This window comes from Palaemon carinicauda, chromosome 21, assembly GCF_036898095.1.
Source record: "Palaemon carinicauda isolate YSFRI2023 chromosome 21, ASM3689809v2, whole genome shotgun sequence".
In the NCBI taxonomy this organism is placed as follows: Eukaryota; Metazoa; Arthropoda; class Malacostraca; order Decapoda; family Palaemonidae; genus Palaemon; species Palaemon carinicauda.
This window is the reverse complement of record NC_090745.1, coordinates 52,562,695-52,590,162: the sequence shown is the minus strand read 5'-3', so window position 1 is coordinate 52,590,162 and position 27,468 is coordinate 52,562,695. Positions and strand designations below refer to the sequence as shown.

Below are 27,468 nucleotides of genomic sequence, written 5' to 3'. Positions count from 1 at the left end.
AACCCTTGCCAATGCCCATAGTCTACCAAATCTCCCTTCTCTAGTATTCTAACAATAATTCCTTTCTTTTTCCATTAATAAGTGCAACTTCATCTCGCCACATATGATTGAATAAATTGAACAAAATTGAATCTCATCAGCCTTCAACAATGTGTAATACCATCCATTCCTCTTAACTTATAGGTGTTCGAATCTAATGTCACTTGCATCTAATTGAAAATAATGCTCGGCCTCAAGGATACCCTCCTTGTTTAGTGGGGGTTACATATTCAATGTCTCTTTAAGATCTTCTTTCCATCTAGCTCCGATTTCAGATTCCTTAGTTAGAAATTTTCCATTTTTATTTCCAACAGGTAACTCGCCTCTCTTCCTCTTCTTACCAGTGATTTCTTGAAAACCCTCATAAGCATATCATTATCATTATTATTACTAGCTAAGCTATAACCCTACTTGGAAAAGCAGGATGATATAAACCCAAGAGTTCCGAAAGGGAAAAATACTCATGTGAGGTAAGGAAATAAGGAAATAAAAAAGTAAAAGAGAAGTAATGAACGATTAAAATAAAATATTTTAAGAACTGTAACAACATTATAACATCTTTCATATATAAAATATAGAGACTTGTGTCAGCCCGTTCAGCATAAATACATTTGCTGCAAGTTTGAAATTTTGAAGTTCTACTGATTCAACTACCCGATTGGGAAGATCATTCCGCAACTTGGTCAAAGCTGGAATAAAACTTCTAAAATATTGGGTAGTATTTAGTCTCATAATGAAGAATGCCTGACTATTACAATTAACTGCATACCTAGTATTACGAACAGGATGGTGCTGTCCAGGAAGATGTGAATGTGAAGGATGGTCAGGATTATGAAAAATTTTATGCAACATGCAGAAGACCTTATTGAATAACAGTACCAGAGATTAATATCTAGACCGTAAGTTCCTGTCCAACAAATTAAGAATCGGCATACGAAGACCAGAAAGGAGAACAATACTCAAAACAAGGTAGAATGAAAGAATTAAAACACTTCTTCACAATAGATTGATTACCAAAAATCTTGAGACTTTCTCAATAAGCCAATCTTTTGTGCAATTGAAGAAGAGACAGACCTAATGTGCTTCTCAAAAGTAAATTAGCCATCGAGAATCACACCTAAAAGTTTAAGAGTCATACAGAGTTAATGAAGCATTATTAATGCTGAGATCTGGATGTTGAGGAGCCAGTCCTCGATCTACTTACAATCATACTTTGAGTTTTGTTAGAATTCAACTTCATCCCCCATAATTTGCACCATGCACTAATTTTAGCTAGATCTCTATTAAGGGATTCAGTAACTCCAGATCTACATTCAAAAAATGGAATTGAGGCAAAAAGAGTACCATCCTCTGCATATGCTAACTTGCTTGCTTTCTAGGCAAAACCACATGTGTATATAGAATGGAAACTAATGACCCAAGAACACTACGCTGAGGAACACCAGATGTCACATTCCTATACTCATTATGGTGCCCATCAACAACAAATCTTTGCGATTGATTGCTTAAAAATTCAATAACGATGCTAAGAAACGACCCACACACTCCTAACTGTTTGAGTTTGAAAACAAGGGCTCGTGATTAACACAGTCAAAGGCAGCACTAAAATCAAGGCCAATCATACGAACTTCCTGCTCACAATCAAGGGATTTCTGTATAGAATTGGAGATTATGAGAAGGGCATCACGTGCTCTAAGGCCTTTACGAAAGTCATATTGCAAACTAGGGAACAGATAATTACCTTCATCAAACCTATTCAGATGTTTTGCCAAAAGACTTTCAAACTTTAGATAATATGAGAGTTATGGAAATTTGGCAGTAATCAGCTGATTACTGCCACAAACAGATTTACATAATGGAGTAACATTACCAATTCTCCAACAAGTATCAAAGAAACACATTTTGCTGAATTGCACAAAATAACAGACAGCTTTGGAGCTAAGAAACCTGCTGTCTTATAAAAAAAAAGGAAAAATATCATTTGGGTCTACATCAGGAGGGTTATGGTTGATGGTATTCTTACAGATGCACTTGAAGTCAAGACTAGACTACTACAAGGTGAAATACTGTCCCCTCTACTGTTTATTATACTGTAGTGATTGATTGTGTTATGAACAAGGTAATGCAAGGAATGAATAATTGTATACAATGAAAAGGAGACCAGATAATATATGACCTAGAATATTATGGTAATATAGTTCTAACCTCTATAAAGGCTGAAATGCAGTTAATGATTGATGGGTTAGTACTGAAGGGGAGAAAGGTTGGATTGATGATCAACCACTGAAAGACTTAGGTCATGTAGATTCAGATCAGATGAACTGCCTTATCGGAGAAGTGATATTACCCAACTCAAAACCCTTCATGAATCAGGAACCATCATTTCTAGCAATGTACTGCTAGTTACAGAAATCAAGGAGAGAATATGGAGGGCAGAACAAGAAATGACCATGCTAAATACAGTTTGAAGGTCAAATCGAATATCAGTTCCCATCAAAATCAAAATAGACCTTTCACATGTAATATTAATATTAACTTCGAGGATTAAGTATTGAGAAGGATTTTGGGAATTAAAGGGCAGCAGCATATAACAAATAAAGCAAATCATGAGGTGGTATGAGTGCCCAACGTGAGCAATATAGTTAGATTATTAAGATGGAGATGGTTTGGGCATATTCTAAGAAGGGAGTTTGGGTTAGTCCAAGATGTAACTGAAAGGAAGCCGCTGGGCATGAGAGGACGTGGTAGACCAAGAGAAACATGGCTAATGACAATGTGAACGGAGGTTGGATCTGAGAATTGGGTTGGGTTCAGAAAGATGGCACAGGAAAGAATATGGCATGAATTAACTGAAGTCCTATGAAAACTTTGGATGCAAGAGGATTAAGATAAACAAACACACTTTCACACGAGAACATTACATACACTACTTATTTACAATATTGCAAGTTGTTTTATTCTTTCCCATTTTCCCTAGAGTTTTCTACCTTTAGTTTGTCTTTACAATACACCTAAAGAAAATAAATATTTTGGCAAAATAAAAATCTTACTTCTGGGTCATCGATTCCCGATTATTTGAGCTCATTAGATAACGTGTTCAATGAATTTCCTCCTTCTTTGAGAGACGTTCCATAAATTGGGTTGGACACATCTCGCAACAGCACTAATTGAAAGACAAATTCTATAGATGGCACATATAATTCACCTCTATTCCCCACTTTCTTTTCCGTATCCAAAATCATTTCCACTTAGTTCCCTGAATGGGGAATTTTTTGCGAAATATCTTTTCTATATAACTTACAATATACTACAGGGCTTCTTCTTCCATGACTGATGTGGCAGTTTTTTTTAAATCTTTCTTTGGTCCTACATTTTTTCTACGTTTAAGCTTTCCTCCCCCTCAATTTCCAAATACAAGTTTCTATACAAGATACTCGACAAACTCAAGCAAGGATATCACTCTTTCCTTTGATTAATCTTCATAAACTGAGGTACTAATCTTCCTATCATGACCGTTACCAGGATTCGTGTTTCTTTTATCACTAATGTCACTAATGAGTGAAACGTATTTTCCTAAGAACAATGATCTTAGTCTATATTTGAACTGTATTGATCATGCGGTACATTAATTTGTCTAATGCATCCCGAAAAAATGTCCCAAACAATCATAATTCAATCGCTGAGCCATGATATATTTGCTGGTGTGCATAATTTCAGCATATTGAACAAACCTATCGTTGACTAGCTTGATTAAATTACTCCTTTTTGGAATTTACAACCAAATCTTGTCCTGGGAGATTTGACCTTTACTGCAATCATTACCTACATGACTTCGCCAAGAATATCTGTTTGTTTATCAATTTCCCTCCCAAATCCATTTCTCAATGGTATATCACCATATTAATTATTTGAGTTCAAGATATCAAACTAATCATTGATTAGAGAAATGAACTAGGAAGTTGCTTTCCAGTTACTCAATTCAGGTAGATTTCGTTCTCCGAGATATTTGCTAGCATTTGAGCATGACTTGTAGAGCAACTGAACTGAATGGTTGATGCTAACTTATCTGTCCACTGACTGTTAAAGGAAACATTAACTGTTTTAGTCTCTGTATGCCAAACCAAATTGTGATCCTACCTCCTTCCCTACCATTTCCTCAATACTGTTAACAGATAACAACCTCACTTTTTTCTAGTATACCTTGAATTAATGTTATTCCTTATCACACGTGCTTTCTAAAAACAAGAAAGTCAGCTACAGAACCATAAACTATCAGTATAAAACCTGAGATGTAAGTCGTGAATGAATCACGGATTATCACGGTCACCTTGAGACAGATCAAGGTGGTCTTTGGGAAGTTGGGGAAAATGATGAGGCCTTTTGGGTAAGTCATAGATTATCCTCTGAATAACAGACCTATTTCAGCGGAATTACCTTCACTGCACCCTCACGAATCCAGAAAGGAAAACATTTCTAGAGAGTCTCTTGATTAGAGGATGTAAGGTTTGTTTTTGTGTGGGAACAAATAGCAAATTTTAACTCGCTTGTATTTGCATACCTATACAGACCTGAGCTCTTCAAGTAGAGCTTCTCCCCTCAACCATTCCTCTGATTCCTCACTGAGCCAAAGGTTAGAAGTTTCATGCTTCTGACAGCACCATATCCTTCCCCCAGTCTATCGTCATCTAAATAACTTGTTAACATTTAATGGTAATTCACCGGAGTAACTAGTATTCAAAGAATTTAGGTTTGTATAGCATTGAAAAATTTAAATCTCTTTTTAAAAACATTGGTCTAGTAGCCTTATAGTAAAAAAAAAACTAGCTTGATATAAAATTCAACAATGGTGAACTCTATTCTGCACCATGAGAGAAAGCCCTTAACTTTTTATGATGTGTGAACTTATTAAGACTTAATACCTTATTAATATAATTCAATCTTCAACTCTTTTTTTCACGGTTTTGATATATATGTTTTGTGGTTCTACACAAGTTTTACTAGGGCTTTATCTAGTCTTTACTTTTGTTCTTCACTCCTGTGAAATTTAGATTCAAATGCGCATTTTAGTTCTATACTTTACATAGCCTACATAAATCATCACTAACTAACCTTACAACTGACTGTAAGTGACGGTTCTTGAGCAGCCTCCCTCCAATCCTGTTCTATTTGGAAAGTAGAAATTATTTTCCCTTCTTCTAATGAGGGTGATGATGTTATGGATGTTGTAACTGAGCTACTGCTGATACTTGAAGAACACGACGAATGACCCACCTGAAAAGATGAAACCAAAATTTCACAGCCATCTACTGTACATCATCTTTCATAAATCCCTAATGGTTACAATGAATATTCAGTTGTGTTTTTTATTTTAGTATTCATAATATTGCTACGCATGTACATACAAGATATTCTATTTCTAAGTATCCATAGTAATGCAAAATATCAATTAAATCAATGTAAGTGTTTTGAATACTACATAATATCTGTATAACTAATGAGCTAAGAATATTCCAAGAAAGAATCTAATTTTGTGGTTTGAAAAGTTTGTAATTGTGACACTCGTGATGAAAAATATATGCAGCTTGGTCTGTGATAATAGAACAATTTTATAATCAATGTATGAAAAAATGGAAGGGAAGAACACACAATGTAGGATTGACTTTGTGGCTCCTGCATAAAGACCTTAGACACGGAATGGATTATAAAGAGAAAAAATTCATGGTTGAGACCCAAATACATCAGAAAAAAAGGGTGATAATCATTGTCAGATCCAGAGAGAGAGAGAGAGAGAGAGAGAGAGAGAGAGAGAGAGAGAGAGAGAGAGAGAGAGAGAGAGAGAGAGAGATTCTGGAAAATCTAGAGGATATATAAATTGTAAAATATATTTTGAGGTGAAGATGATGGTTGTGAATATGATTTAACACTGTAATCAAGGATCTTGTTAAAAGGACTGGATGGAATAAAAATACTAATGAGAAATATACTGTAACTTGAAACATTATGAGCAAAAGTGAGTGCACATGCAATAAAAATAGGGATGACAATAATGAACTATTTGCTAGGTTAAAGTTAGAGAAAAAAAAATAAATTTAAAGGTGTAGTACGAGAAGGTTAATCGAGATCACATCCTATTTTGGTAAAAATTAATAAGATTTGTTTACATGAATTAGCTTTGAGAGGTATTATTAATTATTTCCATGACACTTACCTTTCAAAAACAAAATGCTATTAATTCAGAAGGGCCAACTTTATGAGCCCAAATTAGAAAAAAAACTTTTTTTCCTCTCTCTGCAGTATATCTGTAGAACTTGAAATTGGCCTCCAACTAATGGTAGTAGGACAGACAAATTGTAGATACGAAAAATAGTCGAACAGACAGTGTGTGGAAACATTTCAACCTTGAGGGAAGTTAACTGGTTATTGTAGCAATTTATGCAAACATTTATTTTTTGCCTTTCTTAGTAAGTTAGCTAGATGGTTATTTTAATTGTTTAATTAACAACTTAACCCGAATGGTCTTTGCTCTACGTGGCTTGCTTCCCCTGCAATTAACCATATGTCATTGCTCCTGTTTTGGCAAGCGGTACATGGTTTTCTACAAGTGTTAGCCTCGTGGCTGAGTATTTTAGTCCTAATTCAACTATCTAATTAGTAATAACTTAGCTCAATTTGTCTTTGTTCAACGTGAGTCTCTTCACTTGCAATTTAACATATCTTCTTGCTCCTGTTTTAGCAAGCGGTACATGCTTTTCTTCAAGCGTTAGCCTCGTAGGCGAGTATTTTAGTCCTACTTCCACTATCTAATTAATAATCACTTAGCTGCATTGGTCTTTGCTCAACGTCACTAGCTTCACTTACATTTTAACATATCTCCTTGCTCCAGGTTTGGCAATCGGTATATGCTTTTCTACAATCGTTAACTTCGTGGGTATTTTAGTCCTACTGCAACTATCTAATTAGTACTTATTTAGCTCAATTGGTGTTTGCTTAACGTGACTCACTTCCCTTTCAATTTAACATCCTCGTTGCTTCCATTTTGGTAAGCAGTATATGCTTTTCTACAGGTGTTACCCTCGTGTGTGAGTATTTTAGTCCTACTTCAACCATCTAATTAGTAATCAATTAGCTTAATTGGTCTTTGCTCAACATGACTCACTTCACATGCAATTTATCATATCTCCTTGCTCCTGTTTTGGCAAGCGGAATATGCTTTTCTACAAGCGTTAGAGTTGTGGGTGAGTATCTTAGTCCTACTTCAACTATCTTCTAATTAGTAATTACTTAGCTGAATTGGTTTTTGCTCAACGTGACTCGTTTCACTTGCATTTTAACATACCTCCTTGCTTTTGTTTTAGCAAGCAGTACATGCTTTTCTACAAGCGTTAGCCTCGTGGGTGAGTATTTTAGTCCTACTTCAACTATCTAATTAGTACTCACTTAGCTCAATTGGTCTTTGCTGAACGTGAATCACTTCACTTGCAATTTACTAAATCTCCTTGATACTGTTTCGGCAAGTGGTACATGCTTTTCTTCAAGCATTAGCCTCGTGGGTAAGTATTCTAGTCCTACTTCAACTATCTAATTAGTAATCACTTAGCTCAATTGGTCTTTGCACATCGTGACTCGCTTTACTTGCAATTTAACATATCTCCTTGCTCCTGTTTTGGCAAGCAGTACATACAGTTCTACAAGTGTTAGCCTCATGGGTGAGTATCTGAGTCCTACTTCAACTATATAATTCAAGGATTCCCAACCAGTGTGCCACAGCATATTGGGGTGCCTTAATATTAGCTAGGGGTCCCGCGAGATTTGGATTGGATTAAAGACAAAAAATGAGAAATATAAGGGATTTGTTGAAAAAAGACAAACGTTTTGATATAGATTCTATCATATAAGAAACAGGGTATTATTCCGTTGTATTTTGGTGTTTTATACATCGCAGCTGATATAGAAAGTCATTGTCCTCCTCCATTTCATTAACTTTTTGCATAATGCCTTCTCCTGGTATTAATCATCGTATCTCGTTAGAAAAAGGATACTTACTTGATTGCATCACATATAAAAATTACATGCAGCTACGATCGTTCCAACATCATCTTATATCTAGCATTATTACTTCTCTAAAGCAAACTTATATTTTAATCAAACACTTTCATTCTCAAGAAGAATGTTCATCAATGGCAGCTTCTTCCTTACTCCATTGTATATTCGTGTTTCATATATCGCAGGTGAGGTAGGTAGCTGTTTCCATCTTCCATTTCACTAACTTTCTGTATACCGTCTCTTCCTGGTATCAATTATTACATCACATTGGATACAGCATAAATGATTGTATCACATGCATAAATTCAATGCTGTAGCTTTGTACGGATGATTCGTAATCTTTATTCATGTATCTTCAAGCAAACACACTTCACCGACTGATTGTGTCAACCACCTATTATTTGTATTGGTACATTGCCGTCCTCACAGATGTTACTAAGTCTGGAACCAGCTTATGACCTTTTTGGGATGCAATAAGAAAAAATCAATTTCTCCAGGACCGAAGAGGAACCGGGTTTGGTTAACAACGTCTGCTTTGCGGAGCCTTGTCTGGGCTTCAAACTCCTGCTACGGTCGTCATGGTGCTTTCATCCTTTCCCATCCATCCCATCATCATCCTTATATAACCTTACCAATTTCACATATATAACATTACCACTTTCACATCCTTAACCTACTTACAGGTTGCCAATGCAAGAACCAGTGTCCTGCTCTAGGCAGGGCAATCTAATACCCACCTATCATCTTTCCACTTTTTGAGCTACCAACAAAAGAGCCCGCGTGTTGCTACAGGCAGGGCAATATTATACCTACCTACCTACCTACCTACCTACCTTTCATCTTGTCTCTTAAGGGCTGCCTTAGTGTCAGAGCTCGTGTCTTGTTATAGGCAGGGTAATCTAATACCTACCTACCTACCCTGTCATCTTTCACACTTACAGGCTGCCTTTGTGCAAGAGCCTGTGTCTTCCTTTTACCTTGGCCCTCTTAACATTTCTTTCAACGCCCTACTAAAAAGAACCCGTGTGGTAAGTGTTATGTAGAAAAAAGATATATATATATATATATATATATATATATATATAGATATAGATATATATCTAGAGTATATATATATATATATATATATATATATATATATATATATATATATATATATATATATATATATATATATATATATATATATATATCTACAGTATATATATATATATATATATATATATATATATATATATATATTATAATATATATTATATATATATATAAAAATATATATTAATATATATATATATATATATATATATATATATATTGACGAGGGGGCTGGGAACCACCCCCCCCCCCCCCCCTCTCCTTTATTATAATCCTGTGAGACATCAAAGAGGTGGAGCTGGGGGGAGAGTGAATCCTCCCCGCACTCTAGTTTTGGGGTGTTTGAATGTGTGTGGATGTAGTACGATCGAGAGTAACAGATGTGAGATTGGAAGTATGTTTAGGAATAGAAGGATGGATATATTGGCTTTGTGTGAGACAAAGATAAAAGGGAAAGGTGAAGTGATGTTTGGTGTAAAGTCTGGTAGAGTGTCTGGGATTGAAAGGGGAAGAGCAAGAGAAGGTGTGGATTTATTGCTGAGTGAATGGATGACAGATAAAGTATTGGAATGGAAGGAGATATCATCTAGGTTAATGTGGGTAAGGGTTAGGTTGGGTAGGGAATGTTGGGCTTTTGTCAGTGCGTATGGGCCAGGTTGTGAGAAAAGTGAAGAGCCGAATGAGTTCTGGAATTAATTTACTAGGTGTGTAGAAGGACTGGGTAGAAGGAATTATGTAGTTGTCATGGGTGACTTAAATGCTAGAGTGGGCGCTGAAGAGGTAGATGTCATTGGAAAGTATGGCATACCAGGTGAAAGTGAGTGTGGTGAGAGACTGGTAGATATGTGTGTTGAGCAAGAGATGGTGATAAGTTCTAGCTTTTTCAAAAAGAAAGATAAAAACAAGTATACATGGGTAAGAGTGGCAAATGGAAGAGTGGTAGAAAAGGCATTAATGGATTATATGTTGATAACTAAAAGAATGTTTGGAAGATTAAAAGACGTGCGCGTGTTTAGGGGTATGGCTAACGGTATGCCTGATAATTTTTTGGTGGAAGGAAAGTTAGTTGTAGCAAAAGAGTGGGGGAATAGAGTAGGTGGATGTAAAAGGGAGCTAGTGAGGGTTGAAGAGCTAATAAAACCGGGGGTAAAAAGTAAATATCAAGAGAGATTGAAAATGGCATATGACGAAGTGAAAGTAAGAGATACTGGTAATTTAGAGGAGGAGTGGAAGTTAGTAAAAGAAAATTTTGTTGGGATTGCAAGTGATGTGTGTGGCAAGAAGTTTGTTGGAGGCAGCATGAGGAAGGGCAGTGAATGGTGGAATGAAGGAGTGAAGGTAAAAGTTCAAGAGAAAAAGAGGGCTTTTGAAGAATTGCTGCACAGTAATAGTGTAGAGAAGTATGAAAGATATAGAGAGAAAAATGTGGGAGTAAAGCGCAAGGTAAGTGAGGCAAAGAGGGCAGCTGACCTGAGGTGGGGTCAGGGATTGGGTCATTCATATGAAGAGAATAAGAAGTTTTGGAAACAAGTGAAGAGCGTAAGGAAGGCCGGTTTAAGAATTGAAGAGACAGTGAAAGATGGAAATGGAAGGTTGTTAAAAGGAGAGGAGGCAAGGAAAAGGTGGGCGGAATATTTGAAAGTTTAATGAATGTTAAGGATAATAGGGAGATATAATTGCTGTTGCAGATGTTGAGGTGCCGGTGATGGGAGATGAGAATGAGAGAGAGATTGCAAGAGAGGAAGTGAGGACAGCACTAGATGAAACGAGAGTAGGAAAAGCATCTGGTATGGATGGTGTGATAGCTGAGATGTTGAAGGAATGGTTGGTGAGATTATTTAGTATGTGTTTTGTGTTGTCAATGGTACCAGTAGATTGGGTTTGTGCATGTATTGTACCACTATATAAGGGTAAGGGAGATGTGCATGAGTGTTGTCATTCAAGGGGTATTAGTTTGTTGAGTGTGGTGGGAAAAGTGTATGGTAGAGTACTGATTAATAGGATTAAGGATAAAACAGAGAATGCAATCTTAGAAGTACAGGGTGGTTTTAGAAGAGGTAGGGGTTGTATGAATCAGATTTTTACAGTTAGGCAGATATGCGAGAAATATTTAGCAGAAGGTGAGGAGGTGTATGTTGCGTTTATGAATCTAGAGAAAGCGTATGATAGAGTTGATAGGGAAGCAATGTGGAATGTGATGAGGTTATATGGAGTTGGTGGAAGGTTGTTGCAAGCAGTGAAAATTTCTACAAAAATAGTAAAGCATGTGTTAGGATAGGAAATGAAGTGAGCGATTGGTTTGCGGTGAGAGTGGGGCTGAGACAGGGATGTGTGATGTCGCCGTGGTTTTTTAACTTGTATGTTGATGGAGTGGTGAGAGAGGTGAATGCTCGAGTGCTTCGATGAGGATTGAAACTGTTAGACGAGAATGACCATGAATGGGAGGTAAATCAGTTGTTGTTTGCGGATGATACTGTACTGGTTGCAGACGCGCAAGAGAAGCTTGGCCGATCAGTGACAGAATTTGGAAGGGTGTGTGAGAGAAGGAAGTTGAGAGTTAATGTGGATAACAGTAAGGTTATGAGATGTAAGAGAAGGGAAGGTGGTGCGAGATTGAATGACATGTTGAATGGAGAGTTACTTGAGGAGGTGGATCAGTTTAAATACTTGGGGTCTGTTGTTGCAGCAAATGGTGGAGTGGAAGCAGATGTACGTCAGAGAGTGAATGAAGGATGCAAAGTGTTGGGGGCAGTTAAGGGAGTAGTAAAAAATAGAGGGTTGGGCATGAATGTAAAGAGAGTTCTGTATGAGAAAGTGATTGTACCAACTGTGATTATGGATCGGAGTTGTGGGGAATGAAAGTGACGGAGAGACAGAAATTGAATGTGTTTGAGATGAAATGTCTAAGGAGTATGGCTGGTGTATCTCGAGAAGATAGGGTTAGGAACGAAGTAGTGAGGGTGAGAACGGGTGTAAGAAATGAGTTAGCAGCTAGAGTGGATATGAATGTGTTGAGGTGGTTTGGCCACGTTAAGAGAATGGAAAATGGCTGTCTGCTAAAGAAGGTGATGAATGCAAGAGTTGATGAGAGAAGTACAAGAGGAAGACCAAGGTTTGGGTGGATGGATGGAGTGAGGGAAGCTCTGGGTGATAGAAGGATAGATGTGAGAGAGGCAAGAGAGCATGCTAGAAATAGGGGTGAATGGCAAGCGATTGTGACGCAGTTCCGGTAGGCCCTGGTGCTTCCTCCGGTGCCTTGGATGACCCAGGAGGTAGCAGCAGTCAGGGAATTCAGTGTTATGAAGCTTCATCTGTGGTGGATAACGGGGGAGGGTGGGCTGTGGCATCCCCTAGCAGTGCCAGCCGAACTCTGTTGAGTCCCTTGTCAGGCTGGGAGGAACATAGAGAGGAGAGGTCCCCTCTTCCGTTTCATTTGTTTGATGTCGGCTACCCCCCAAAATTGGGGGAAGTGCCTTAATGTGTGTGTGTGTATATATATATATATATATATATATATATATATATATATATATATATATATATATATATATATATATATATATATATATATATATATATATATATTGGCTCGAGCCATGTCGTCCTGATGGAAGGTCCTTATTGGCAGCTTCTACTTGGGATATTTCTGCGAGTGATATAACAGAGAAATTTTACCTTAAAAGTATCAACAGAGTTCTGTCCTCTGGAGTGAATATCCCAAGAGATATCGTGTATAAATCAAGGACATGCTAAGAAAAAGCCATAGTTATCCATCCTCGAATAGAATTAACCTTGTCTCAAAGGATATGGTAGAAGGTAGGAAACGTGAGGAATTGAGCCATTACAATTTCCAATCTCAATGTGCTACAACCAACACGTTTCCTGTTGAACCATTTCCCCTTCGCAGCGTCATCTTTCATGATCGCTTGGAGAGTTTCTGACTGTTTTTCTTAGCTTTTTGAGTGATTTTCTATCATGGATGCTTAAGTTTCTTCCCCATTGTCCAAGTTGAGTATCCTCCTTTTTGTGTGTTGGAGAATTTCACGTCTCCACCCAGTGTATTTTTAGATTTACCTGCTTTTAATGTTCTGTGGCCAGCAAGCGGTCAGCACCATTCCACCATGTCACCAAATGTTTAGTTATTTAGTCATATTATTGTAGGAATATGTTTTAAATTATTCTTTTACATTGTGGTATGATTATGGGTATCCCACCTCCGCTTTTTGGTGTTTCTTGTGTGTTTTTTATCAGCACTGACTTAGGCTATCTCACTATCCTAACCGGCGGCCATACCTGATAAATTTTCACTCATGCACAATCCACTTCTATCACCTAACCTTATTGGTTTGGTTAGGCTGTCTATTCTCCCATGCTGTCGACTTATCACTGCGGGGACCTGCAGTCTTGAAGGTCCCTCTGGGAGTTGGATAGTGTTTTCAGTTGTCCTAAGGTGACTGTTTTCACTTTCCACTTACCCTATATGTGTGGCAAGGCGGCACAGGCCTTGGGAACTTATTACCTGTGTTTACTTATGTTTACCCATTGAAACACTTTACCCCCTGTTCTAATGCTAATGTGTAGACACCCTTGTGTCGCCTTAACCATTCTTATGCTTCCTTCTTAGTCTTTGGTAGGATATGCCTGGTTGTAAGGGCTTGTTTTCTGTGTCCTATCACTGGAGACCCCGTGGAACACTATTCCTGTTCTAATGTCGCAGAGTTGCCTTCCTGTCATGCCGCCTCACCAATTTCTGAGTCTCCTATCACCCCCCCCCCCTTTTTCCCTTACCCTTTCCCTGTGCTTTTTAGTATGCCTACCTGCTGTGGAACTTTGTTCTCATCCTTGTCTAGTCCCATGGAGGCTGAAGCATATTTCGTTTCCATCCTTGGACAAGATAACTTGAAGGCTATCTTTCTTGGCCCTAAGTAGGCGATATTTTCTCCTTCCCTGTACTAAATCTCTCTGACACCTTAGAGACCACCCTTAGGTGTTTTCTCTGCCCCTTTCCCTCCCTAGTTAGGCCATAACCTGATTGTACTGGGAACTATGTTCCTCTTGTCTAGTCATCTTACCCTACCTTTTGAGTTTTCCCTCACCTGCTAGGTAGGCTGGGCTTGCCTGCACAATTTTCCATATGGCCTAATCATATCTAGGCATAGAGTTGATACCCCTTGGGGTCCCCCACTGCCACGTTGGCAGCTGCCTGTTCTGTGTCTGCAGCTTCCTTTCCTGTGCTATGTCCCTCTTGTTGTGGAGTCTTGACTACCTTGCCTGATTAGGCTATCTAAGCAGAAATGTTGCCTTCTGTCTCTGCTTCAAGTCTTGTCAACCCGAGTTTTTCTATCACTGGCTGTGTGTTGGCCATGAGTCTTTCCCTTTGTTGCCTCAGCTACAGCTGTAGATTAGTCATCTGCTCTTGCCTATCCTATCCCATATCTGAGGGATATTGTCCTCTGGAGTTGGTCGGTCGGAACCCACTTGGTTGTCAGGACATCCTTTGAATTTCCAATTCTTAGCCTCCTGGCCATCTTGTACAGCTCTAATTATCTTACTGGCTAAACACCCCCTTTTCATAAGTTAATGATAATGATCAGGTCTTGGCAGGTTCCCTTTTTAACTGCCTTTCATTCCTGTACATCCCCTGAGTGTGCACCCTTCCCTAAGGGATTGTTCACTCTCCCCTTATCGACTTTACTATGCCTCTTCAGCTTTGTATCGACATGTCTGGGGTATTTGCAGGTCAGTCTTTATCTTGGCTACTAGAAATAGTTGCCGCCTCAACCCAGGTGCTGTCATCTTGGGGGCAGTTGTTGCTGGTCTAGGCAGTATGATGAAGGAACTTGCCTTCTTAGGTTGTTCCAACAGACCTACTCTGGAAGTTCTGGTATCTCTTTGATGTGAACCTTTCCTCCATATGACTACCGCACTGTCAAATAGTTTGCTTCATAAAACTCCTTTGATTTCTGAGCTATTTAGAATGTGCCTTGATCATTTGTAGTCTTTAGCTATATTTAGGTGGTAGGCTTATCTAGGTTAGGTTTTTCTCTTACACATATAATTATCTTTATTAAATTTTAAGAAGATATAATTCTTAATGATGAGTACTCACTTAAATTTTTCCTTCTTTACAAGTCGCTGATAATATGAAGGTAAGAAGTTTCTAGAAAAGCTCTCAATAAGGTGCCCCAATATTACTTCTCTAAAGGACCTCCTCCTTCCCAAGGCTGAGGTGACCTCTGTGTTTGGTGACCAGTTACCGACGGTTCAACTCCCGCTGGTACCAGCAGATCATGAGGATGATGAAGTTCAGGACACTCTGCAAGTAATGAGCCTGACCAGCAACGACACCTCAACAACTTCTTCTGGGTCTTCAGAAAGGGAGAGGATCCTGCCAACCACGGAAGCCTCTGAAGAGTCTTTGGATGTATATCGGGTGAGTACAGTTCTCAGTTCCTCTTCAGTTTATTCCCCGATCCCTACTGCTCAAAGTTCAACTTACACCTCCACCCCTGTTCCTACGTTAGACAAACCTTCGTTTCCTAGTAACTCAGAACTTACAGTGTCCTTGAAAGCTTTCATGGAAATCCTAACCACCAAACATGAACGTTTTCAAGCGGACCTCATAGCTAGGATAAAAGCTTTACAAAAGGCACCTGCTTCTAAGGCTCCCCCAGCTCCGAGCCTACTATAATATGCAGTTAAGACCACTCGGCATCATGCTGAGTATATGGCCTTAAGTGAAGGGTACCTCCACATCGGAGAGGGCTTGGGTTCATAGCAAGTCTCGGACTTGGAATTCTTCCCATCAATCGATAGTTATCCTTACTGCTACATAAGGCTTAACTCGGAAGCCTAAATTAGGGATGATACAATCCCTAAGGAAACAATCATCCTGGCCCATAGCAAGGCCCAAACTCTATCGGTTAAAGAGCTGGAGACAGCCGAATTCTCTAATTCACTAATTCCCAACTTTCTGCTTTTGCCAGGAGGCAGGTCACATTTGTAGCCCACAAGGATACTGTGTTCCCTTTCGCCTCTAAATCTTTAGAGGCTGTAGAGAAAGCAGTAGTGGAGGGTAGACCATCCCCAGTGCTGGAGAGGTGCAAACCTGTCTCCCTAGCCCTTCCTTTTGATTCAGACAGTTAGAAGGATGTCCAACATACCTTTAATGTTAGAAAACTAGATAACGACATCAGAAGCAAGCAGTTTAATAAGAAACTGCCTATATTTTCCAAATCCATATTAAGGGAAGAATTGGAAGCCAAGGAGAGCCTATCTGCCTTTTTATCCTTCCAATCTTATCTAGAGACACTTATTAGAAACTATTCCAAATCTAATCTTTTCCAAATCTTGGCGAATACTCGCCTAACCATAGTTCACAATGATCTCCATGCTTTCTTCCTAGCCAGGAGAACATGTAGAGAACACGTCCTAGCCACTGCTATGATCAGGCATGAACCTAGAAAACTGATCGACTCCAATATCAGGGGGAAAGATCTCTTCCCTGAGGAATTGCTTATGGAAGCCATGGACAGAGCAGCTTATGAGAATAAAAGCCTTGTAGACGAGTGGGGTATGTCCTCTAAATGGAAATTTACCCCCAGTGAAGGACCTAAACCCAAGGGCAAGAGGCCCAGACAATGCTTTAAGGGAAGAAAATCCTTTCCTGTTGCAACAGCCTCAGTTGCCGCCATCCCTTTGACTGTATACACGGTTCCTAAACAGCATGTATCATAGTCTCCAGCCTTCAACCAGGTCTATGATAGAGCAACCACCAAGTTCCACCCTGATAGGGCTCAAAAGAAGGGCACCAGTAGCAGAGGAAGGTTTGGAAAAGGCATTCAATGTATAGGCCGAGGATGTAGATCACAAGGTGGTTAGACGCTGATCCTTCACACCATCAATGAGGAGCTTCCGTTAGAGGGACGATTTCACCTGTTCAGGAATCGATGGGAGTTCGATTTCTGGGCTCACAGCATAGTCTCAAACGGACTAGGCTGGAAATGGAGACAGAAACCTCCACAGTTCAAGAGGTTCTTCCAACCCACAACCCAAATTTTGAAGGATTATAAACAGCATCATCTCTGGAAGGGAGTCATCCGTTGCACAACATCCATGAATTTTCAAGGGCGGCTATTCTGCGTGCCAAAGAAAGATTCAAACACTCTTGGTACTATCCTGGACTTGTTTCCACTAAACAAATTCTTTCTGAACGACAAGTTCCAGATGCTGACTATATCACAAATAGGGACCTTACTACCCCAAGGGTCCTACACCATCTCCATAAATCTTAAAGACACCTATTGACATCTTCCAATAGGTCAGCACTTCTCCCCCTACCTTGGATCCAGACTGCCATGAAAGACCCATGATTTCAGAGCTATGTCCTTCGAGCTCAATATAGATCCATACATTTTCAGAAGGCAAGTCAAGGCCATCACACAACAATTACAGAACAAAGGCTTCCAGGTGATGGTATACCGGGACGACTGGCTGGTCTGGGCTGCAACGAAGTCAGTGTCTTTGCGCAGCTCAAAAAGTCATGAAATTCATACAGTCTCTGGGCTATCAGATGAACTTCGAAAAGATCAGACTGTTTCCAACTCAAGAATTCCAGGGCTAGTGTTTCACTGGAATCTAAAGTCACATCCCCTCTCTCTACCACAAGGAAAGACAGAGGAAATGGCAAACTTTGTCGGGTGCCTTCTTTGTTCAAAAGTACTTACCAGACAGCAAATGGAATGAGTCTTGGAGAAGAAAGACATCATATGCTTGGAGAGATCTTCGCCACAAAAACCCGGTATTACTACGAAAGCAGCTCAAGCCGCGGTCCACTAGCAGGAGTTTGACAACACACGTCCCTCTGCAGTACCCTCCTCCCTCCGTGACTATTCACACAGATGCCTCGGAACAAGGTTGTGGGGGGGGGGGGGCACTACACTTCCAAGAAAGTACAGGGTCGGTGGTCAATCGCATTTCAGTAATTTCACATCAATATTCTGGAAGCTATGGCAGTGTGCATGAATCTGGAGAGATTTAATCCAAAGACGAAATAACACATCATTATAGTCATCAATAATGGGACTATAGTCCACCGTATCCACAGACAGGGCTCCAGGTCTCCTCGGATCAACCATGTGATCCTAGCTATCCCCATTTCAGTAAAGTGGAGGAACTGGCTTCTATCAGCAATTCACCTCTGGAAACAGAGTGGTCTCTGTAGGCAAACTCATTCTGTTTCATACTAGAGCAAGTCCCAGAACTGCATATCGATCTCTTTGTGACGAGCTTCAACAAGAAGCTTCCCCGGTAGGTAGCACCAAACTTAGATCCGGAAGCGATAAGGACGGATGCGATGTCTGGATTGGAACCAGTGGTTTCATATCTACCTATTTCCAGCATTCAACCTCCTAATGAAAGTCCTGAACAAACTGTGGGCTTTCAAAGGAACAGCAGCTCTAGTGGCTCCCAAGTGGCCCAAGAGCAATTGGTATCATATTGTTCATATTATTTATGTAGCTTTATAAATATATTTAATTTAGTTTTATTTTTCTGTATTTCAAAGAAATCAATAATATAGGATATCTATGTTTATGTTCACATTTTATATGCGCAAAAGATTTGTTAATTCTTTAGTTATGCCTTTTCTCTGACATATTCCATCTTGGAAAGAAAAAGTAAATGCTATACAATGTGATATTTCTAATAAGATTGACGTAAGATTCTAATTGCCTTGGGTCTTAAAAGGTTGGGAAACCCTGATCTAATTAGTAATCACTTAGCTCAATTGGTCTTTGCTCAATGTCACTCGTTTCACTTGCAATTTAACATATTTCCTTGCTCCTGTTTTGAAAAGCGGTATATGCTTTTCTACAAGCATTAGCTTCATGTGTGAGTATTATAGTCATACTTCAACTATCTAATTAGTAATCACTTAGCTCAATTGGTCTTTGCTCAAAGTGACTTGCTTTACTTGCAATTCAACATATCTCCTTGCTCCTGTTTTGGCAAGCGGTACATGCTTTTCTTCAAGCGTTAGCCTTGTAGGTGATAATTTTAATCCTACTTCAACTATCTAATTAGAAATCAATTAGCTCAATTTGTCTTTGCTCAACGTGACTCGTTTCACTTGCAATTTTAACATATCTCCTTGCTCCGGTTTTGGTAAGTGGTACATGCTTCCTACAAGCGGTAGCTTCGTGGGCGAGTATCTTGATCCTACTTCATTATTTTTATTATCATTAAAACTTGCTAAGCTACAACCCTAGTTTGAAAAGCAGGATGATGTAAGGCCAGGGGCTCCAACAGGGAAAATAGCTCAGTGAGGATAGGTAACAAGGAAAAATCAAATATTTTAAGAAGCAACAATATTAAAATAAAAATCACTTTATAAACTATAAAAACTTTAACAAAACAAGAGGAAGAAAAATAAGATATAAGATAGAACAGTGTGCCCGAGTGTACCCTCAAGTAAGAGTACTCTAACCCAAGACAGTGGAAGACCATGGTACAGAGGCTATGGCACTACCCAAGATTAGAGAACAATGGTTTGATTTCGGAGTGTCATTCTCCTAGAAGAGCTGTTTACCATAGCTATAGAGTCTCTTCTACCCTAACAAAGAGGAACGTGGCCACTGAACAATTATTGCAGTAAGAAGAATTGTTTGGTAATCTCAGTGTTTTCAGGTGTATGAGGACAGAGGAGAAGATGTAAAGAATAGGCCAGCCTATTCGGTGTGTGATTGTATACGCAAAGAGAAAATAAACCGTAACCACAGAGAAGGATCCAATGTAGTACTATCTGGTCAGTCAAAAGACCCCATAACTCTCTAGTGGCAGTATCTCAACAGGTGGCTGGTGCCCTGGCCAACCTACTACCTACTATCTAGTAAGTAATCCCTTACCTCAATTGATCTTTGCTCAACATGACTCGCTTCCCTTGCAATTTAACATATCTCTTAGCTCCTGTTTTGGCAAGCAGTACATGTTTTTTTCTACAAGCGTTAGCCTCATGGTTGAGTATCTTAGTCCTACTTCAATTATTTAATTAGTAACCACTTAGCTCAATTGGTCTTTGCTCAAATTGACTCGCTTCACTTGCAATTTACATATCTCCTTGTTCCTGTTTTGACAAGCGGTACATGCTTTTCTTCAAGCGCTAGCTTCATGGGTGAGTATTTTAGTCCTACTTCAACTATTTGATTAGTAACCACTTAGCTCAATTGGTCTTTGCTCAACATGACTTGCTTCACTTGCAATTTACATATCTCCTGGCTCCTGTTTTGCAAAGCAGCACATGCTTTTCTTCAAGCATTAGCCTCGTGGGTGAGTATTTTAGTCCTACTTCAATAATCTAATTATAAATCACTTGGCTCAATTGGTCTTTGCACAACGTGACTCGCCTCACTTACAATTAAACATATCTCTTTGCTCCTGTTTTGGCTAGTGGTACTTGCTTTTCTACAAGCGTTAGCCTCGTGGGTGAGTATTTTAGTCCTATTTCAACTATTTAGTTAGTAATCAATTAGCTCAATTAGTCTTTGCTCAACGTGACTCGCTACACTTGTAATTTACCATATTTCCTTGCTTCTGTTATGGCAAGCGGTATATGCTTTTCTATAAGGGTTAGCCTCGTAAGTGAGTATTTTAGTCCTCTTTCAATTATCTAATTATTAATCACTTAGCTCGATTAGTCTTTGCTCAAAGTGACTTGCTTCACTTGCAATTTAACATATCTTCTTGTTCTTATTTTGGCAAGTGGTACATGTTTTTCTTCTAGCGTTAGCCTGGTGGGTGAGTATTTTAGTCATACTTCAACTATCTAATTATTAATCCCTTATCTCAATTTGTCTTTGCTCAACGTGACTCGCCTCACTTGCAAATAAACATATCTCCTTTCTCCTCTTTTCGCAAGCAGTACAAGCTTTTCTACAAGCATTAGCCTCATGACTGAATATTTTAGTCCTACTTCAACTATCTAATTAGTAATCACTTAGCTCAATTATTGGTCTTTGCTCAATTTGACTTGCTTCATTTGAAATTTAACATATCTCCTTGCTCTTATTTTGGCAAGCGGTACATGCTTTTCTACAAGCATTAGCCTTGTAGATGAGTATTTTAGTCATACTTCAACTATCTAATTAGTAATCACTTACCTCACTTGGGATTTGCTTAATGTGACTCTCTTCACTTGCAATTTAACATATCTCCTTGCTCCTGTTTTGGCAAGTGGTACATGCTTTTCTACAAGCTTTAACTTCATGGGTGAATATTTTAGTCCTACTTTAACTATCTAATAAGGAATCAATTAGCTCAATTGGTCTTTGCTCAACGTGACTCGCTTTACTTCCAATTTAACATATCTCATTGCTCCTGTTTTGGCAAGCGGTACATGCTTTTCTAAAAGCGTTAGCCTTGTGGGTGAATACTTTAGTCCTACTTCAACTATCTGTTTAGTAATCATTTAACTTAATTGGTCTTTTCTCTAAGTGGCTCGCTTCAATTACAATTTAACATATCTCCTTGCTCCGGTTTTGGCATGCGGTACATGCTTTTCTACAAGGGTTAGCTTCGAGGGTGAATATTTAGTCCTACCTCAATTATCTGTATAGTAATCACTTAGCTCAATTGGTCTTTCCTTAAAGTGGCTCGATTCACTTGCAATTTAACACATCACCTTGCTCCAGTTTTGGCAAGCGGTATATATTTGCTACAAGCATTAGCGTCTTGGGTGAGTATTTTAGTCCCACTTCAACTATTTAATTAATCACTTAGCTCAATGTTTGTTTGCTCCACGTGCAATTTAACATATCTCCATTTTCCTTGTTTTGGTAAGTGTGCATGGTTTGCTACAAGCGATAGCCTCATCTAGGAGTATTTTAGCGGTACTTCATCTAGCCAAGAAAATGTCTGTTCAAAGTTTTGTCCATTCGATACTCTTCATTCAACATTTTGGCTTTCTAAACTTGGACTTTCGACATTCTGTCCTTCCGCACTCTCTCTGTGCACACAAACAATAATCTTAACCTACTGTAATACGTACTCTAACAGATCATTTGTTCACAAACTAGAGCAGTGTATTGATCAGTGAAAAATATTACTATGCCATTTTTTCTTTTTTGCTCATTTATCACTATAAATATGAGTTTTTGTTCTGATTTCATGAATGATTATAAAGATGCAAAAAATCTGTGCAGTATATGGATGTTTTTTCATCTCAAGAAAGGAAGAGGATACATTTTGTTCCACCAATTCCCAGTTTTCATCACTCATAAGTTTCCCCAATAAGACTTTCTTGCATCAAAGGTAGCAGCTGGTGATGATCCTTGGGCTGCTTGTATAAACAGAGGAAATAAAATTAACGAAACCTAACAATGTTTTCTTGGAAAACTGACAATTTTTTTTCAAACTTCATCATATGGAAAAATCTTTGAAGACTAGCTATGGGGCAGTAAATATATTATCTAACATTGCAGAATTGGTTCCAGCTCCTACTGATTTAATTTCTTATTTTCTTGTAGAATATTTTGTAAGATAAAAAATATCAAAAGGACGATCACTTCATTGACAAAAATAAACGAGTAAAAAATAAGTACATGAAAACATATGGTAGTCTATAGGTAAACTCTTATTTCGTGACATTGCTTTTTACTAATAAAAAGACAGTGCGTGTATCTATAAAGATGCTACTGAGTCTTCTTTTGTAATAATATTAACGACAAGGCTATGTTACAAATGTTTCCAATGTTCTAATTTTTGCTAGTTGACTAGAAATATGGCTTGACTCATAACGTAAGTTTTTTTCTACTAAAGGTTTCTCAATTGGCTATTGAAGCATAAGGTGTGCTTAATTACATATCGAAAGTCTACAACATCCCGAGCATGCATAACGTCTGATTTCCTTGAATCCTTCAAATGCTTGTTACTCTTCATTGCTCAAAATGGCTAAGCAATGCTGGTGACCAAGACCTTATTTTGGAGTTCTGAAAGCCAAATCAGCATATCTGCAATATACTGAAGTGAGTAAATACTCACAAAATCCACGATTGCAGACCAATATTTAGGCCACACTATATAAATCTCAATTTTCCTTTATAATTCAATTTATTCAAGTAAATTCAGTGCCTAAACTCCTATTTTTGTGGCTAAGGAAACTAAAGAGCATATCTGAATTACAGTATATTGAATTACCAGTAGATATGATTACATATATCCTGTGTCTAAATATAAATAAGACAGTAACATACGTTTTTTCACTTTATCATGCAGTTAGTAAATTACACTTTGCACGGCATGGATAACCTCAGACGGGTACCAATACGAGAACTCGAGCGGTATTCATTCTCTTTATGAGCAAGAAAAGCATTGCTGCCACCTCCATATGCTGAATCTACTAAATCTGTGGAAATGTTCAATGTAACAGAAAGATACTGGCACCCATAAGTCCAAACACATCATGTATATGAGTCCAATGATCGCCTGGAACATTTTTTGGGCTTGAGCCATATCGTCCAGATGGAAGTTTCTCTTGGCAGCTTTCTACTTGGGATATTTACTGCGGGTGACATACCAGAGAATTATACCTGCAGACGTATCACAGGGTTATAACTCTCTGAGCGAATATCCCAAAAGGTACTGTGAATATAACAGGGATGTATTTAAAACAACCATGGCTATCATTCCCCAATTATAGTTAACCTTGTCTCGATAGGATTGGATACGTGGGTGAACCATTAGAACTCCGATACCAATGTGTTACTGTAAACACGTTCGTGGGTTCTCCATTCCTTCTTGCAGCTGCCATATTGTTACATGTTCGGGAGTTTCTTTGCTTGGTTTTTTCAAAGTTTTCAGTACTTTTTGGGTACGGATGCCCCCGCTTCTTCATCACCAATTGAGTACAATCTTGGATTTTAGTGGAGGATTTCGCATCTCCCACTTGCATTTATCGCGATGTGTCTGTTTCTATTTCGTCAGCGCAGCATGTTTGAAGCCGGTTGCTCAAATGTCAAAATACCTCAGTGTTTTATAAGAATTTCTTAACTAGCCCTGTTCAAGTATGTTGCTTATATGCTTTTACAAGTGTTTTATTATTCTAGGTTAGACATTTGCTTTACAACGTGCTTGTCTTACCTAGCCAATGGCCTAGGCTAGCCGTTATCCCTAGCCTATGGCTTGTGTGGCTGGTAGCCATCCTCCCTTTCTATTGATACAACATAGTTAGGAGCTGACTCCATGAAGGGATTCCCCTGGGAGTTGTAGATTGACAGACACAGTCGGCCTAGGTTGACAGTTTCCACTCTTTCTTCCTAGCCCTAGTTTTTTGATAGGCAGCATTGGTGGTGGGAACTTGTTCCCTTTGCCTACTTCCTGTTGTTTCCCTTAGAATGAAACAAATTCTGTTCTAATATCAACAGGTAGGCTTTCCTTACCTGCCGCCTTACCTTTCTCCTAGGCTATTACTCTTAGTTTGCCTAAGCAGCAGCTGGTTGGGAGTCTCGTTCTCTGCGGCTACTTAATGTAGATCCCTTAGAACAACTTCGGATTATTCTAATACTTCAGTGGGGCTTTCCTTTCCTGCCGCCTTACTATCCTCCCGGGTCTCTTACTCGCTCTCCCTATTAGAATTCTTTCCCCCTGGCCCTGGAATTTCAATTCCTTTGCTTAGTCTGATCTTTCCTGGCATTTGTTATATACCTGGACGGGCTTTCTTGGGGAGTTTGCCTTCCCTCTTTTACGAGTAGTTGGTAAACTTCATAGTTCCGTTGAAATAGTTGAAAGATCATAACTATCTTTAAATCTCCTCGGCATATATCGGACGATAGCTTATATTAAGCAGTCATTTTATCCATCTTCTTCATTATATCTGAGGAACGTTCAGTCAGCAGGTAAGTACTGCTCCTAGTACTTTTTCCTTACCCATTCCTGTCCCTGCATCTGCTACGCCTGCCTTGTCTTCCACTCCTCTTCCAACTCCAACTGCCCCCTTGTTCCCTGAACATTCGGAGTTCATGGCTTCCATGAAAGCATTTATGGAAAATATCCATGCAGAGCATAAGAAGCGCTTCAACAGGCACCGAAGACCAAGGCTCCACCAGTCTTGAGTCTTCCAGACAGTTCACCAAAGAACCATTGGCGTTACGCAGAACATATGGTTCTGAATGAGGGATACCTTCATACTGGTGAAGGCATAGGCTCTATACTGGTTTTAGATTTATAGTTTTACCCCTCCATTGAGAATTATCCTTTTTGTTACGTAAGGTTAAATTCTGAGGCACCTATTAGGGATGATAAGATTCCCAAGGAAACGACCACCTTAGACCATGGTAAGGCTCAAACCCTGTTGGTTAAGGAGCTCAAGTCAGCTGAGTTCACTATTACTCAACTTTCTGCACTCGGCAGGACGCAAGCTACTTTCGTAGCTCCAAAAGATACTGTCTTTCCTATAGCCTCAAAGAGTCAGGAGGCTGTTAGGAATGCAGTAGTGGAATGTAGACATCTTCCAGTGCTTGGGGAGTGCAATCCTGTTTCTCTTGCTCTTCCATATAACTCTGATAGTTGGGAAGACGTACAATATCCCTTCACGGTTGGCCAACTGAATAGGGATATTGGAGGTAAGCAGTTTAATGAAAGACTGCCCAGAATTCCTGATTTCCTATTAAAAACAGAACTGGGGGCCAAGGAAAGACTGGCAGCTTTTTTGTAGCACCAGTCATATCTGGAGATGCTTATTGGGAACTATACTAAATCTGACCTCTTCCCTGTTCTGGCCAAGACCCATTTAGCTACCTTCCATCGTGATCTGCATATGCTCTTTTTAGCCAGGAGAGCATGCAGAGAGCACGTCCTAGCAGCGGCAACTATTAGGCATGAGCCTAAAAAGTTGACTGACTCTAACATCTGGAGGAAAGATCTATTTCTCCAGAAGGTGGTAAAGAACAAGAGCTTTATGCAGAAATGGGGCATGTCTTCTGAGAGGAAATTTACCCCTGGCGAAGGACCGCAACCTAAAGGCAAGGAACCTAGGAGACCCTTTAAGGGCAAGAAATCATTTCCTACCACGACTTCCACAATTGCCACCATTCCCGAAAAGATGTACACAGTTCCCAAGCAGTATGTTACACAGTCCCTAGCTTTCAATCCACTTTATGAATGGGCCAGTACCATATTTTGCCCTATTGGAGCTCAAGGGAGAAGTGCGAGTCGAAAGGGAAAATCTGGAAGAGGTGGCTAATCTAAGGGCCGAGGAAACACAGGCAGAGAGTTTAAAGGAGCAGGTCCTTGGAAACAACAGTGAAGAGGTTACGCTAGGGGAAAGACTATTTCGCTTCAAGGATCAATGGAGTTTCGATCCTTGGGCACCCAGCATAGTCACGAAAGGACTAGCCTGGAAATGGAGACAGAAACCACCACAGTTCAAGAGGTTCTTCCAAACCACAACACCATTCCTGGAAGAATATGTACAGGGTCTCCTCCAAAAGGGAATTATCCGTTGTACAAAATCCATGAACTTTCAAGGATAGCTATTTTGCGTGCCTAAAAAAGATTTGAACACTCGTCGAACTATTCTGGACTTGTCCCCTTTAAACAAGTTCATTCAGAATGACAAGTTCCAGACACTATCTCACAAATATGGGCCCTACTACCCCATGGGGCCTACTTCAGCTCCATAGATCTTACCGACTCTTGCTGGCATCTTTCGATAGGTCAGCACTTCTCCCCCTACCTTGATTTCAGACTGGCAAGAAAGCCCTACGTATTCAAAGCTATGCCCTTTGGCCTCAAAATAGCTTCAAGAATTTTCATAAAACTCGTTGAGACTATTATCCAGCAACTCAGGAACAAAGATATCAAATGTTCGAAGAGATCATCGCCACAAAACCCCGGCTCTACTGTACAAACAGCTCAAGCCGTGGTCCACTGCCAAGAGCCTATCAACATGCGTGCCCCTAAAGTTCCCTCCTCCATCAGTGACAATCCACATAGATGCCTCGAAAAAGAGTTGGGCAGGGGGGGGGGGGGGTCCTACCCCCGCCAAGAGGATGCAGGGTCAGTGGTCAGTCACGTTTCAAAAATTCCATATCAATATTCTGGAAGAGATGGCAGTGTTTCTTTCTCTGAAGAAATTGAACCCAAAGAGGAACTCACACATCAAGTTAGTCCTTGCAAGCAAGACTATAGTACACTGCATAAACAGTCAGGGTTCGAGATCTCGACAGATCAATCACGAGATTTTAGCCCTTCTCTCTTTGTTGAAGAGGAGAAACTGGCATCTCTCTGCAGTTCATTTAG

The 27,468-nt window shown here is 39.4% G+C and overlaps 1 protein-coding gene across 1 annotated transcript in view; it reads right to left on the bottom strand.

The window, feature by feature from the left end:
* Positions 1 to 27,468, bottom strand: part of Deaf1 (deformed epidermal autoregulatory factor 1) — a 451,852-nt gene that overhangs the window by 303,434 nt on the left and 120,950 nt on the right. Inside the window, exon 2 of the mRNA XM_068345007.1 lies at positions 5,149 to 5,310. Within this exon, the coding sequence (XP_068201108.1) occupies positions 5,149 to 5,310 (162 nt within the window). The remainder of the gene's footprint in view (positions 1 to 5,148; positions 5,311 to 27,468) is intronic.